This window comes from Cupressus sempervirens, chromosome 8 (genome assembly GCF_028749045.1).
Source record: "Cupressus sempervirens isolate cs-2001-9-10 chromosome 8, ASM2874904v1, whole genome shotgun sequence".
NCBI classification, from domain to species: Eukaryota; Viridiplantae; Streptophyta; class Pinopsida; order Cupressales; family Cupressaceae; genus Cupressus; species Cupressus sempervirens.
Window position 1 is genome coordinate 41613845 of NC_143125.1, and position 15460 is coordinate 41629304.

Sequence of the window (15460 nt, forward strand, 5' to 3'; positions counted from 1 at the left end):
TGGTCACATGTCCAGAGATGTGGGTATGCGCATCATTGCAACCTAGGCAGGTTGCATGGGGATGGGGGTACTTGGGTACTTAGGGTACTGGTACTCATACAGGTACGAATATTTTTTTAAATAGGAGACGGGAGTACTTGGGTGTGTAAAACTTTTTTTTAATATAGTTTGATATTTATAGAAAATCTGAAAATATGAGTCATAACAATGGTTTCTCAAAACAAGAACAGTGATAAAGTTTGCAGCTGTAATGTATTGTTTTCAGTTTCAGATTTGCAATATGCTTGAAAATAGTAGTAATAATATATGATAAATGTTCAGATGCTTAACAAAGAAGGCAGACTTTAAACATGAACAAGAAGATCATAAATCATATAATAATGACATATTGCAAATGATAAACTTCTGACATGAACAATGAGAAAGTTTACTGTTAATCAATACTGTATCAAAGTTTCAAACTGATCAAGTATGTTTATATGTTTATCATCTAATTTCACCGAATTCTTATGGGATATATAGAAATGGTCACAAATTTTCACTATTGCAAGAAACTGATCAATACTTTTACATGTTATTCAATCCGAGTCAGGTATTACCACTATATAATCCATCACATTCCCATAAATGAGGTCCAGAGTCTACCATGCTTCATTAATGAAGTTTCCCAGAATCATGCCACATAAACAACATCTCACAAAATAAAACAGAACCTGTTTCTAGTTGATATTGTAAAAATATTCTTTGATGACATAGCCTAGAATGTCATTTCATATAATTAAAAGGAGAGAGTAGAAGGTGAAATTGCAATCACTAAAGTGGGCCAATATAAGCATTTTGGTGAAGCTCATGCAATGTAAACATCTTTCAAAGTTAGCTAGAGACACTACCAAAATTTTATGAAACAAAACATCACAGGAATATAGGGAAAAAATTAGGACCTCATAGTCCAAATTCTTTCCTTATTGTAATAAGAACTTTGGACATGTATGCTTTGTAAGTCATCTTTAAAATATCATGAATTATCCCATATGCTTGGCAAACAGCAGTTCGTTTCAATAGAACTAGTAAAATTAGAAGGCAAAGGGTTTTGTACCGCTTATGTATCGAATAATGTATTGAGCATTGCTTCAAGAGATTTTGCCCCCTTGACAAAGCCTGAGATAGAAAGGATGATAACATCTAGGATCAAAGCTCTTTCTAAAGCCAAGTTTTGTTGCAGCAATTTTTTTTTTTGCCAGGGCTTGGACGTCTATCCATTGTATGCTCTCACCTCACCCTACCAAGATCTTGGCAACTAGACAAAAATTACAATAATTATGATAGTGAAAATTTTCCCCTTATTGTTAGGATTGAAAACCTATACTAGAGCTTTTCTTTTAAAACACAAAGGAGATGTTCTAGGAAAAGGTGAATTACAATTTGGATTCTAATGAGGTTTAAAGGGGTTTCCCTCCCAAATTTTTCTATCAAGCCTCCGTACATGGTATTGTGCTTCCTTATTCCCTTGGATATATCAAAATATCTCTTAGGCATTTTTTGAAACCATGCCCTAGTAAGTCATCAATTGCTTATCAATCCAAGCCTAATAAGCCATCTATAAACCTATGAGCTCACACAACAAATAGTTTTTAAATGAACTTCCCTTCTTTATCCTTTTGACTCTTGTCCATTCTATCCTATTTAGAAGGTAGAAAAAACCACCAATAAAGACTAACAACCACAACATGAAGAAATTTCAAGGATAAAATACATGTGGGGGGGTTTCATAGTATCACAAGTAGGTAGTTTTAGAGAAAATATAGCACATGGTTAGCATGCATGAAAAAGGGTTTGAATGGCAAAATTTGAACAAAGGAGGCAATTTTCAACTTGGCATCACAAAACAATTGGTCTGAAGATTTGCCCTAGAGACACCCTAGAATTGGAAAAAATATAGAAAAAAATAAAATTTGATTTATTTTCCATTGCAAACCAATCGTCTTGTTGCAGCCATCTCACTAAGCATCATGTCAAGACATAATTTTGCAAAAAGGAAAAAATTGGGCATGGTACCTACCTCATGGTTGTGTCTAACTATTCAAACACCCACAAGATGGACTAGATATTTGCCAAAATAGAGATTTACATTTCTAAAGTGACACAAATGATCCATTTTCTTGATGCTCAAAATGCAACTCTCGACAATCATTTGAATAATGAACAACCACCTAGGAGCGGAAACCCATCTAGATATGCGCCTAGTGCAAAATTTGATTTCCCTAGATTGAAGGGCCCATTGCTACTAGTCTAATTTATAGAGCCAAATGTTACTTCAATCTCCATGACGCTTATACATTGATAGGATCCCTATTGCATCCTTCCACTTGGACAAAACATTTGTCATGTGGTACTAGAGGTATATCGAGTCTTGTGATCAACCCAATTGGGTAACATTTTTAAAAATATTGTAAATTGGTTTGGCCTTAGTGGCTATGATGCTTTAATAAGTGATGTTACCAAGCTTCACAAAACTAGCAAATTCATGACTATCAAACTAGAATTGAATGGCTTGCCAATCTCACTCAAAGCCTGTTTGACTCTTTTTCACTGGCTGCTTCATTAATGGGGCCTTGAGGATCCCATTTTTTCTAAGGTCAAAATGTCTAAACATAATGACATGATGGAAGCTTTGGGATTGGAAAAACTTGTAGATGATAAACTCACTACTCAATGTCATTTTTCACATGTTGCTCCCTTCAAGAACACCACACCATTACATCGTCTTCTACCACAACATTCATAGGCCACTTCCATTAAGCACCTTATTAAGGTTAAAATGCAGACTCAATGATAAAAGGGGCTATGTTATAAATGAGATGCAAACATTCACAAGTGACTTTGTGCAACAAAGACTACATCACGTTGACTTTAGTCCCCTATAGACATCAAGGATCAGGAAGATGCTCCAAAAACCCAAAGAAGAATTGCTTACCAGTTATTCCACTTTGACAGACTTTCCATTCAAAATTATTTGTAGATGCCCTAGAAGGGGTAACAATCCTCAAACTAGGAAAGTCAAAATGTATGTCAAGAAGACTCCCTTCTCATCAACTCTGAAATCACAAATGACTTCAAAGATCAATGACCCAAGAAACAAGTTGATTGCTTTTTCTATCATTTCTCCAACTTGAAAGTTATGATGATGAAGGTGAAACTTTACCTTGTAAACTATTGAAATGTTTGAATTTGTTATAGGGGACTCAAACCTCCATTCAAGTATGTTTGTACCTTTGGGTGGTTGTGATGTAGTTGTAATGTCCCCACTATTGGAGGTAGCTTGGAATGATAATACCTACAAAAGAAATGTTTGAATCAAACAATAAAAATTCTAGCTATAATATTCTACTCCAATTTCTAGCCCAAACCTTGAGGATGTCTCCAAATCGAGTTTCTTAACCCTTTGGTATTCTAAAATCTTCTTTGGACTGTGCCCCCTAAGGTTTCTTCTTGGAAGTGACATTCCCTCTCCAAGGCCTTATCAGATATGCAAATGTTGACTCGTCAGAACATTCTAGCCATTATATTAGTCTCAGTCTATCGGTCAAATGGAGACATTTCTCACATAACGTTATTATAGAGATTGCGTCCATCTAGGAGGAATGAAGCAAATGGGAATTATGCCCATTTTTTATACTAGCACTAAAGATTCATCTTTATTGTATCAGCCAAATGGGTAATTACATCCATCTCTAATACTAACACTAAGAGTTTAAGTTCCATCTCTATCGTATTAGCCAAATGGGAATTTCACCCATCTCTAATACTGACACCAAAGAGTTTAAGATCACTCTCTTCCCTTCATAAGGGACTCTGTTGATCTCTTCATGAAATATTAAATATTTCAATAAGCAATAACATCATCTATACATATTATCCATTTGAAGTTTCACGTGTGCATTTTATATGAATTAATGAAAAAATATGTATATTATTATAACATATATTTCATAATCATCCATTTTGCATATAAATGAATTGAAGACGTAAAATATACCTTATATGACTTGAGTGGTTCTATTATGTCCACCTTGTATGATTTTCCTTTAGACTTAATAATGCTCCTTTCCTTGTCCTTACAACACTCCCCACTTTTTAGTGTCCGTAAGGGAGATTACCTTAATACTTTCCTTGCTGCCACATGAGTGAATATAAGTGTATGTCCTCTTGTTTGCTATCTCCAAAAATGTTGATTCAATATAATTATATTCCTCCATGATAATATGTCTCCCCCACTTCTTATATCTTTTGTGGACATGATTCATGTCTCTTTATAGTACCAATCCCCACAATATTGCCACATGAGTGAATATAAATGTATGTCCTCTTGTTTGCTATCTCCAAAAATGTTGATTCAATATAATTATATTCCCCCATGATAATATCTTCCCCCCACTTCTTATATCTTTTGTGGACATGACTCATGTCTCTTTATAGTACCAATCCCCACAATACTACTAATTGCTGCATTAATCCAAAACAGATTTGTATACAATAGTCAATTCACCAATTGATTATTACTATTAGTAATCACTGATAAAAGATTATTATCACAAGAACATTAGATTCTATTTGTTTTTAATGACTTAATGATAATCTTTCAAGCGATCAAGGTGCTTGATAATGTACGATGCTAAGAGTATTATATTTTATTAGCAAATTGATTATCAAATAAATCGATATTAATGTTTCCATCATCTTCAAATATGTCTATCTATATAGTGATCCTAATCATCATTAGTAATATCCTTCATGATGTTGACATCTTTCTTCATAAGTCGATCACTTAGTCCTTTGCTGTGATGATGCGAACTGAAATAGAATTCTTACACTAATAATTGCATGTGTTGGTACATTTGTCGTTGCACCAAAAGCTCGAGCTATCAACAAACATCACAAACACCAGACTTACCTAGATCCACAAGAGGCAATTAAGCCATGTCGCAAACCCTACAGGAGGTGCTGACCACCAAGTCAACAATCTCCCCATCAGCACCAACTGAGGGTTCCGCACCAACGGAATGAAGGAGACCTCCTGAGATTTGAACCTGTGACCCAAGGCTCTGATACCAATTGTTGGTATGTTTGTCATTGCGCCAAAAGCTTGAGCTATCAACAAACATCACAAACACCAGACTTACCCAGATCCACGAGAGGAGGTTAAGCCATGTCGTGAACCCCGAAGAAGGTGCTGATCACCAAGTCAACAGCATGCGCCCTCCATTTCGTGATATCGGTTATTGGTCTTCATGGTCATTGTCATGCTAGTTTATAATTGTTTATTTGCTTTCCATTCTTATGGTTTTGGTTAGGTGAAAGTTAATTGTAGGAAGACTACTCTTAACAAGGTCAGCATTCTATTATTCTTGGCGAACTAAGAATCGCCACTATTAGGGATGGAAGATATCCTATGGCCACTGAATCGTATTCCCACTATATTCAATCTTAGTAGGTTCTTAAAAAACTACTAAAATCTATTGATGCAAACTTCTCATGGAATCCCTTTTGAAAGTCAAGCATGTAATTAGTGTCTGGATTCCTCAATTGAAATTTCCCACATCATCACTTATAGTAGGAGACATTTATTATTAAAAAAAATTACAGTAAAAGTCTTCATCTTTATTTACTTATTGCTTTGCATTTTATTATTAATCCTTATTCAGTCTTATTTATTATTAAAAAAGATTCAGGATAAGGGATATCACAGTAGTCCTTAGGAATCAATAGCTACATGGCCCAATCTTCTGACAAGTCTCTTAACTTCGGATGCAATTGCCTAATGATGGGCACACATTAAAGGGTCTTACCCCTAAATCTACTGGTCTTATCAATTCACGTAGGATAAAAAAAGCTCCTTAATTCATCACTCAACAATAAGTAGCACTCCATTCAATTCACGCCTAGTTTTGATTCTTGTCGTTCTATAAATTTGCAACAAATTTTGGATAAGCATGTCCATGTGTTTGACAAGTTTAATGGCTTAGCATCTCAATATTCAAAAGACCATAAGGGGAAAAACATGATCAATCACAGAAGGGGAAAAATCTCAGCTTTTTTCCAATAAAAAAGCCAATTTTTATGTAATATCATTAACCGGCAACTAGATTGGACAACCAATGATTTTTGGGAAGTATACTCTGGTTTCCCAGTTTGCTGAGAAGAATCTCTATTTAACATTTCTACCCTTGACTTTTAGTAGGACAACCATTAATTGATATCAAACAAAAACACTGCTCAATCCAAAGGAATCTAATTGATTGGGAAAAAGAGCCTCCCCTTAGCCTCGTCTAGTTCTGAAAGCAAAGCTAGCAACTTTAAAGAAAATATCTACTGAACTTCTGTGATGGACAGGATTGATTCAAAAGATTACAATCTTACTGTTTGATCAAACATCTGTTGCTTGTAGCTTGCCTCATCCTCAGTTATTTCTGTCTACCTGAAAACATATCTGAAAAGGGGAAAATGGTTCATATACTTGAGTTTTAAAGAGCTTTTCTCCATTCTGAACATTTCTATAACTGTTATACTTTTTACTTCTCTTCATCTCTTTTGGAAGCTTGCCACAAACAGGACAGTAAGACATTGCACTGAAATGCAGATTGTATATACTTTAACGATGAAATGAGAATGTTGTTTGAGCATCAGCAATAGGAAAGACTGGTATGCTTTCTCCTGATACAGCAATATACAGCTACATTGGCACAAGTCAATTTTTCTGTGCATTTGATATTCCATTAAGTATTCCAGACAGTTTGATAAAAGACAAATCGAACTTATATAAAATCTGCTGCATATTTCTATTGTTCCCATCTTTGACTCAAGGAAAATGGTTTAACAGGAAGCAAAATTAGTTTGAACATTGGAAATCAAGGAAAAAGAAACCAGCAAGGAGATATAAACATGATATCACAACTTAGTTTTATGGCAATCATCATGGGTGTGAAGGCACTGTGATGTCTCCTGTCTGAAATGAGAAATTAATAATAAATAATAAGATTAAAATTGAAATGTAAATGAATCAATTAATATTATATATTATAGATTAACTAAATTTAATGAAAGGTCAAAAGATATGTAATGAAGAGTTCTGAATCCCTCAAAATAATATGTAAAAGGGAGGAGAGTTCATTTGAAAAGGGGTATGGAGAAAAGAAGAAGAGGAGAGCAAGGAATTAAAGGATTAGTAGAAGACCAAAGGAATGTGAAGAAAGTAAGAAAGTGACTCTTTCAAAAGACATCAATGATGAAAGGTTGTAGTTGTAACTCTTTCAAAGGGTTGTGATTATGAAGTGCTGTGGCTCTTCAAAAGGGTTTTGACTCTTCAAAGGAGGGACAATTATAAAGGGTTGTGACTTGTGACACTTGCCAAAAGGGAGACATAATGAAGGGGTGCGACCTCACCCTCACATGGGAAGATATAAAGGGGAAGAAGTGCCAAATGGAAGGAGTAAGAAAGGAGTAGAAGAGATCAAAACCAGATTCAGAGAAGAAGTATAAGGAGGGATCTGATAAGAATGGAGAAGGAAATAAGAAAATAAAATGTGAAGATCTAGAAGAAGATCTTAAATGGGTATTGCAGATCTGAAAAGTAGTAAACACAGATTTGAGAAATGTGAGATAGGAAGTGAAAAGGGAAGTAGCTGTCAAACATATATATCTTTTCATAAATAAGGGGTGTGACCCTTTCATAAGAGCATTTACAATTGGAAGGGTGTGACTCCTTGCACTCACAGGAGATATAACAGAGAAGAAATTCATGAAGGACAGGAAGCCAAGCAGGGAAAATCCAGAAAACACAGCAGATAAAGATATCAAATAAGAGGTTGCTGGAGAACCATCAGCAGAGATATGGAAATAATCATTGAATAGAACAAATGAAAATAAAAAATGGACAATAATCATTAGAATAGATTATCTGTGACATCTGGTATGAGTATTTGATATTCATGACATGCTAATTATTAGTGCTCATCACTAAGTGTGTATAGTTAGTACTTCACTGCTTATGTTACTCACAACAAACATCCATATGGTATCGTACTTCTGAGATAGGATGCACTGTGTTTATATTTAGATAATTGTTGATTCATATCTACAGTTTGATATATGGACATATGGAATATATGACTTGGGTAGAATACTATTTGTATTCATATTTTTAATTGCATTATATGAATACCTCAAAAGACAAGTAAGTCCCATAGTGGAAATAGCCATGCTACATCATACAAAAGCAAGGGATAAGTCCTGTGGTGGAATGGGCCATTGTAATGTCCCCTTTTTTTGGATTAGGATCGAATGCTATACCCTACAACAAATGTTTAGTCCAAAATCAAAAATTGCATGTAAAACATATTAGAAACATTGAATTAGTAAATATTAATCTACAATTCTACCCAAACTACCCCACCTAATCCCTCGGAAGAGATCTTTCTCAAACCACCTAACCCTCTGATGAGAACCGTGTCTCGATTAGATGATTATCATTAAAAGAGAATCTTTCTTAAGCCTCTTTGGGATCTTTGGAAACATTACTTGGTAGAGATCCCACCTCTACCAAGTCTCTTATCTCTGACAGATGTATATGTTTGACCACTACAATATATGTTGTCTCTAGAGATTCTCTACAAATCTCTCTCTGGGTTCCAACTTGGGATCCCGACATTCAACTAAGAATGCCCTCTAGACTCTCAGATCTCTTTATGAGAAACTTGACATTCATAATTTGATGCCCTCTACCAAGACTAACTTGGTCTCTATAATGACTATAACGTTCTCTTATGTTTAATTGGTATACATCCTCTACACTTGATTTGTTTTATATATATATATATATAAAATTCCCCTTAAAGTCTGCAACTATGTATGCCCATTCACTGTATACAGTCCTCTCTCTTTAGATATTAATTATCCACTATGTGGCTTACTGTAACATATCTTGTAGGTGTATCTACTGAATATGAATTTGGTTGTTGTAGTCCTCTTCTCATGTATCTTTTATCACTTAGTCGAAGTATATGTTTCGCTACCATTCAGATCTCACTACTTCTTAGACACTGCCTTAGTCCTTATCGATGTTCCTTCCTAAATTGGTGCTTATTCCTCCGAATACCATGCAATATTTGAAGTAATTCTGATGCCAGGTCTTTTGCTGTTGCTTAACTTTATTTCACTTGCTCCTTAACATGTGTGTGTGTGTGCGCGCACGCGCTCTATGATCACCATTCTGTTTTATCCGAGTAGGTTCTAATTGTAATAGTTGTATCTTATCTGTATATCTATATAGTTGTGCTCCATATCCTTCCCTTCTTGTCTTTCCTTTCCATGATTTTTGCCATCATTTGAATTTGTTAAATGTATCAAGATGCTTCTCACTTCCACATTCCCTCATCATCTTTTATCATGTTCAATGATGACTTCACATATTCAGATATGCTTCCTGTAGCATGCAGCCCTATTTGTGATTTTCCAGATGTGTTTCAAATGGCAATTTGCAGCTATATTTGTAAGTGTTGACGCAATCATAGTGCAGATTCAAAGCCATACTTGATCATATCTCCTTTCTTACATTAACAGGTCTTCCACCGTGGCACAATGAGAACCTACGTCATCACATATAATACCCTTCTCGATATTTCTACTTACTGTACTTGTCTTTAATGTGAGATGAATTGAGGATTGACATGGCTCCTGTCGGGTATAACTCTGCCACTTATGAAATTTGTATTTTGACTACGTTTTGTTCTCCGTTCATGCCTTCTACACTGGGCTCTACTGTTTTCCACGTTGGCAGCTACATATTCTTGTCTCTTCTATGCTTTTAATGTTCGATCCTTATGATATTTGGTTGTTTGCCTTAGATAGGTTTCCATCAATATCTTTCTATTCTCCGCGCCCCCAGGCCCCCCTTACCATCCTTGTGATATACATGGCCTGAATTTGTTCATGTCCCTTCATCGAGGGGATATGACTCTTTGATTGTTATATTATATACTAAATGTTAGTTAAACTATATTGAGTATCTATGAAATGTAATAATATTATTCAATATTATCCATTATGTTTATTTCATGTCTAATATATATATATATAATATCTTATAGTTATCATAGTCTCTTACTAATAACTTTGTTATATTATAATTATTGTCTCTTCCAATTTTGAAGTGTTTATATATTTTTATTCTGACTATTATAATTAAATTCCATTATTAGGGGGATATTACAGCCATGCTACATCATAGAAAGGCAAGGGATAAGTCCTGCAGTAAAATGGGCATGAGCTACATCAGACAAAGGCAAGGGGATAAGGATTGCAGTGGAATGGGCATGGGCTACGTCATACAAAGTCACTAGTTGTGAATGATAGTCCATATGGATGGGAAGTAATTGCAATAAGGGGGCACAATGAGGCCTCACTTGTACACCACCTCATGAAGAATGAGGCCAAGAGGGACAGGAGATTCCACTCTTGGGCCTACGGTTGAGTTAGTACACCCTATTATAATCTGTCCCCCAACCCATATGGTAGATAGATAAGATAACAATATTAATGTCCAACAAGAGGCCAACAAAGGGTCCAAGGGACTGGAAGATACAGCAGCATTACAAAACAACCAGCAGGATCACCAAACAGTGTCCGAGAAGAGCAAACAAGAAAGCAAAGAAAGAACCTTACACAATAGTTAAAGGACCTTACCCATGTGAAGTGAATAAGATCAAATGATGGAGGACAACAACGTTATGATTCAGCTAGGTACACAAACCTTATAAGGTATGAGGCCAAGGAGGGCAAAGTATCTACCCTTGGGCCTGGGGCAATGACAATAAAGGTACCCCATCATCTCTTCTTATTCACTCCTCACTATAGTTATGGCAGATACATCTTTTTATTGATTGATTTGTAAAGCTTAAGGCTAATTATCTTACATTAGTTTATATACATGCAGTTGTTCCTTAATTGGTGATTCTAGGACCTAAATTAGGATATATCTTGTTATAAGGCATTTAAAGCTACATTTCTAACAGTATTACAATCTTATTCTAATGGAATTTGTGATTCTAGGGCAAAAATTAGGGCAATCCCAAAAAGGAGATATTCCAAGCATGTTTAGGTACTGATTTCGGCAGGGGTACACATGGGTATAACTTGGGTGTACCTAAGCTATCCAAAGGCACTGAGGACCAAAAAGTAACCAGAAACATGATATATGTTAACCTTATTTTTTCGCATCCAAAATCCCTAAAAGCATCGCCCAATAAAAAATCATTTTACTCTCTTCATTCTCTCTTTTCTCATTTTGCCATTTTGAAGGGCAGCTGATATATATTATATGGCATATGACATAATGTTGAAATTCTGAGCTATCCATTGGCATTGAAAAATTTATCTTTTTCACTACCACTTTGGCATTTGGCATTGATCAATGATGAAGTAAATTCTCTTAATGATCAACGTTGAAGTAAAATCTCTTCATGACCAATGATAAAGTAAATTTTCTTGATCAGGGTGAGCCAAGTGCAATGCTTGGCACTTACAGATGTACTTGCAATTTCTAGGTCAGGGACAAACAAATTGTAGAGAGCAATACTCTGCACACCCTCTAGTATAGACTGAATCCTAAAATCCTTGAAGCAACCAGACAAGGTTGGAGCAAGTTAAGGGACAGCCTAAAATGTATGGAGGTAAACAATAACGATATATGAAGGGTAGCAAAGTCTGTCCACAGCCTTTGCAAACACTTAAGGCTCAAGTTGTATCCAATGCTTATCAGAGAGCTAGAGTTGAATGCTCAGATGTTAAAAAACTATCCAGCAGATGGTATATAGTATATACCACTTCCCAAATGCCAAAAGATCCTAACCAACTTGGGAATTACAATCACAAAAAGACGAATGTCATGTGAAAGGAACAATCCCAGAATTCTCTGTTCTCCATGCCTATATAAAAATTCAAGCCTAGCTTGGCATCATACTATAGTTCAATACTAACAATTAACAAAGCCTTAAACATTCTAGGTGGAAAGACAGATCAAATGAAACTTAAAAAATGACGGCCTACCATAGTTACCAGAAATGTGACGTTTACATCACGTTTTGCGTTTCAACAACTGCAACGGGTTTCTTAAAGCAAAACAGTCGTTTCTATGCAGTTCACTCACAGCTAGTCACTTACAGATTTGGCCGGGAATTTCTGCACTTTCATCTCAAATTCCTTGTATTTTTTTAAGGATTTTTAACTGTAATTAAACTATGTTAAGTTTTGTTTCCCTAAATCTCTGCATTTCTGATTTTTTAGGTGAACATCAATGCACCATGTATGTTTATCTCCATAATTTTGTACATATTTATCTCTATAAGGTTCTGGTACTTTTGGAGCTCTTTTATGTAACATAAGTAATATTGATGTTTAATCTCAACTATAATTATTACTTCAACATAAGTAGATTTCCATATGACATATAGGATTTTAATTTTTAAATCATTTTCAAACTTAATAATAAATTCAAAATTTATAATAATTTGTTTAGAATTTATAAAAAAGGTATTATTAAATTATTATTATTATATATATATATATATATATATATATACACACACACACACACATACATATATACATACATATACACACACACACACACAGACGCACACATATATATACACGTTTCTTATTCACAACTTTTGGATATTGCGTTTCTCATCACGTTGTCGTTGTCGTAACGTTTCTTGTTTCTCGTTTCTGGTAACAGAGTGGCCTACCACTGTCTATTGCAGATAATGTGTACATCTAGAAAAAAACCTGCCACCACTCAGACTAGACTGCTAACTACAAACTGCTTACCACCCACATTCAACCACCTCTTTTTGTCCTTCAAACTTTGCTCACCGATTGCAAATGTACTGCACACTCAATTCTATCCTAAATCACTCTGAAGCAATCAAATGAGACTTAGGCAAGGGAAATGAGAGGCAAGCCCAGCATCATTAACATCATTTATGTTGAAACTATCAGCCCTAATAGGAGAGGAACATTTAAGTCCAGCCATAGTCAGCTTTTAGGACCATCTAATATACAGGGATTCCATAATGTTCCATGTTATGGATCTTGGAACAGTTTTCACAATGACTGTCCCATCCTTCTATATTCACACCAATGATAGGATAGATGACCATTTATGGATACACATGGATACCCGCAAGACAGGAATCCATAACAAACTTATACCTACTAAGAAAAACACCATATGTAAAATTGAGTAACCTCAATGGACTAACCCAACTTCGTGGTATCTAAAGAAAAACTCCTCGGCAAGAGTGCCAATTGATAAGGTACTTAAAAAAACATTCAAAATTGAGTTTTTTTTAATCTCATCCAATTCTGCGTACACCTCCCTAGAACAAAGGTTTCTTAGAAGGGAAAATATGTATTAAAAAATGAAATTGCAAGTTGGGTGATATTCAATCCGATTCCGGGCGTAGCCATCTAAACCAAGACTTCTCGACAAGGGCACAAGTTATTTTAAAATCTTGTACTGGATCTAATTTTGGGTGTAATCACCTAGTCCAAAAAAATTCTCCCTAGTGTGCTACCCGAAATGATATATGTACAGCAGAGTATCATACTACCAACGTTATTGACAGTCCACAGGGAACAAAAAGATGGGTAAAAGAAGGTTTGGCCAAAAGAACAAAAAAGCATAATTTTTTTGAATATTCCCCTCTATATTAAATATTTTTACCAACTGCAAGAAAAAAGAAAACAGGTTAAAAAATTCCATCCAGGGCCTCAACTTGACATTGGCGTTGCCTGTCATGCAGTTCTTTGAGATAATTATCCATGCCAGCCCTTAAAATAATGAAATAAACAAATAGACATTATTTTGAAAAACAAACTATAATTTAAAATTAAAATGAAAATAATACTGTACAAATGTCGGTGATCTATCTGAAATCTACTGCTTTGAGTGATTTAGTCTTGCTAAATATTTAGTTGTATGGCAAATACCTAATTACGACCATATGGACATTAAATTTAGACTCTATTTCCATTTTAGCCGAAGGTTTCAGTTTATACATAGAAGAAAAAAAAGGGAAAAGAAGGGGGGGAAAGTACTAGTAATAAGCCCAGAACTAAATTGCACTACGCAATTGTACCCAGAAATTTTTCTTACCAAAAAGTATGCAAACAAAAGGTTTCATATTCCAAAAACAACGTAACAATTCAAGGGAAATAACTACTCAGAAAATAAAAACAAACCTGATGGAAGCTGAGATTGTGGCCATATTCTCCTGAAAGCTGAGCAACTCTTCGAATAGCTTCTTCTGAAGAATTGTCGAGATTATCGATAACAACTACTCTGTAACCACCCAAGAGCAACTGCAAAGTAGTGTGACTCCCAATATAACCTGCTCCACCAGTTACCAGAATACTCTTCTTCCCCTCGCCCTCCATTTTTTAGGTATCACGAATCCAAGATATCAACAAGCTTCTATATAATTTTTAGTGCAATACTCCACAAATCTCTGTCCCACTGTGAATGTCAGTGCATTCCGCTGAATCACGAGATTTTCTCGATAATAGTATATGCTGTTAATGGTTTTATAGGGGCATAACAACGAGAATATTCATGAAATCATGACAACTAGACGTGAAGGGATTAAAGTGTGTAAAGAAGTACACGTGGTGCTCGATTAGGGGTGAAAGTGTCGTTTGTTCCGATCGGAGCGTCGCCTTTATCGTTGGCCGTTAATTTTAACTTTTTCATTGGCCGTTAATTTTTCTTTTAACTTTTTCGTTGGCGAGAGGGAAAGGTAGGTTTATTTCTGGTCATGGTTTTGACTATGACCATCGATTTCTCCGAGTTTGGTAGGAACCTTAGTTTGTAAGCTAGAAATCTTGCTGATTTGTCGGTCTCGAGTAGTGCCCATAATGGATTTTTTCCTAGGTTATTGTCTCAATCATGCTCCCATGTATCTAGTCGCATTTCCAAATTAATTAGGAGGCTTTATGTAATAATAATAATAATGTTGGGCAGCTTATAGAAATAGTTTTAAAAGAAAAAATGTAATGATGAAATATGGATACTCTATTTTCTTCCTTTCATTTTGAGTTTACCAATCATAATAAAATTATTAACTATTATAAAATTATTATATGAGATAAAAATAATATTTTTGTGTTTCAATGGTTTAGAATTTGTTTATTTAAATTTTGTTTTGTTTGTTTTTCTTTATAGGCAATTGTTGAAGGCTAGATTATTTATTATTGTTAAAGATTAATTAGTATGATGTGTTAATGTTGAGTAGATTCAACCTCCTCTATGAGAGGTTCACAATTTAAGGTTGCATCTAGATATTGTCTTAATCTTGTTTTCTTATTATTGTGGCTAAATATACAAATTTATGTCTATAAACCATAG

General features: G+C 34.9%; 1 protein-coding gene across 1 annotated transcript in view; it reads right to left on the bottom strand.

Annotated features, from left to right (window-relative positions):
* The window catches only part of LOC149541479 (UDP-glucose 4-epimerase GEPI48-like), a 56359-nt gene extending 41745 nt beyond the window's left edge, over window positions 1–14614 (bottom strand). The window contains exon 1 of the mRNA XM_089796735.1: window positions 14299–14614. Within this exon, the coding sequence (XP_089652861.1) occupies window positions 14299–14493 (195 nt within the window). The 5' untranslated portion in view covers window positions 14494–14614. The remainder of the gene's footprint in view (window positions 1–14298) is intronic.
* Between the last annotated feature and the right edge of the window lie 846 nt (window positions 14615–15460).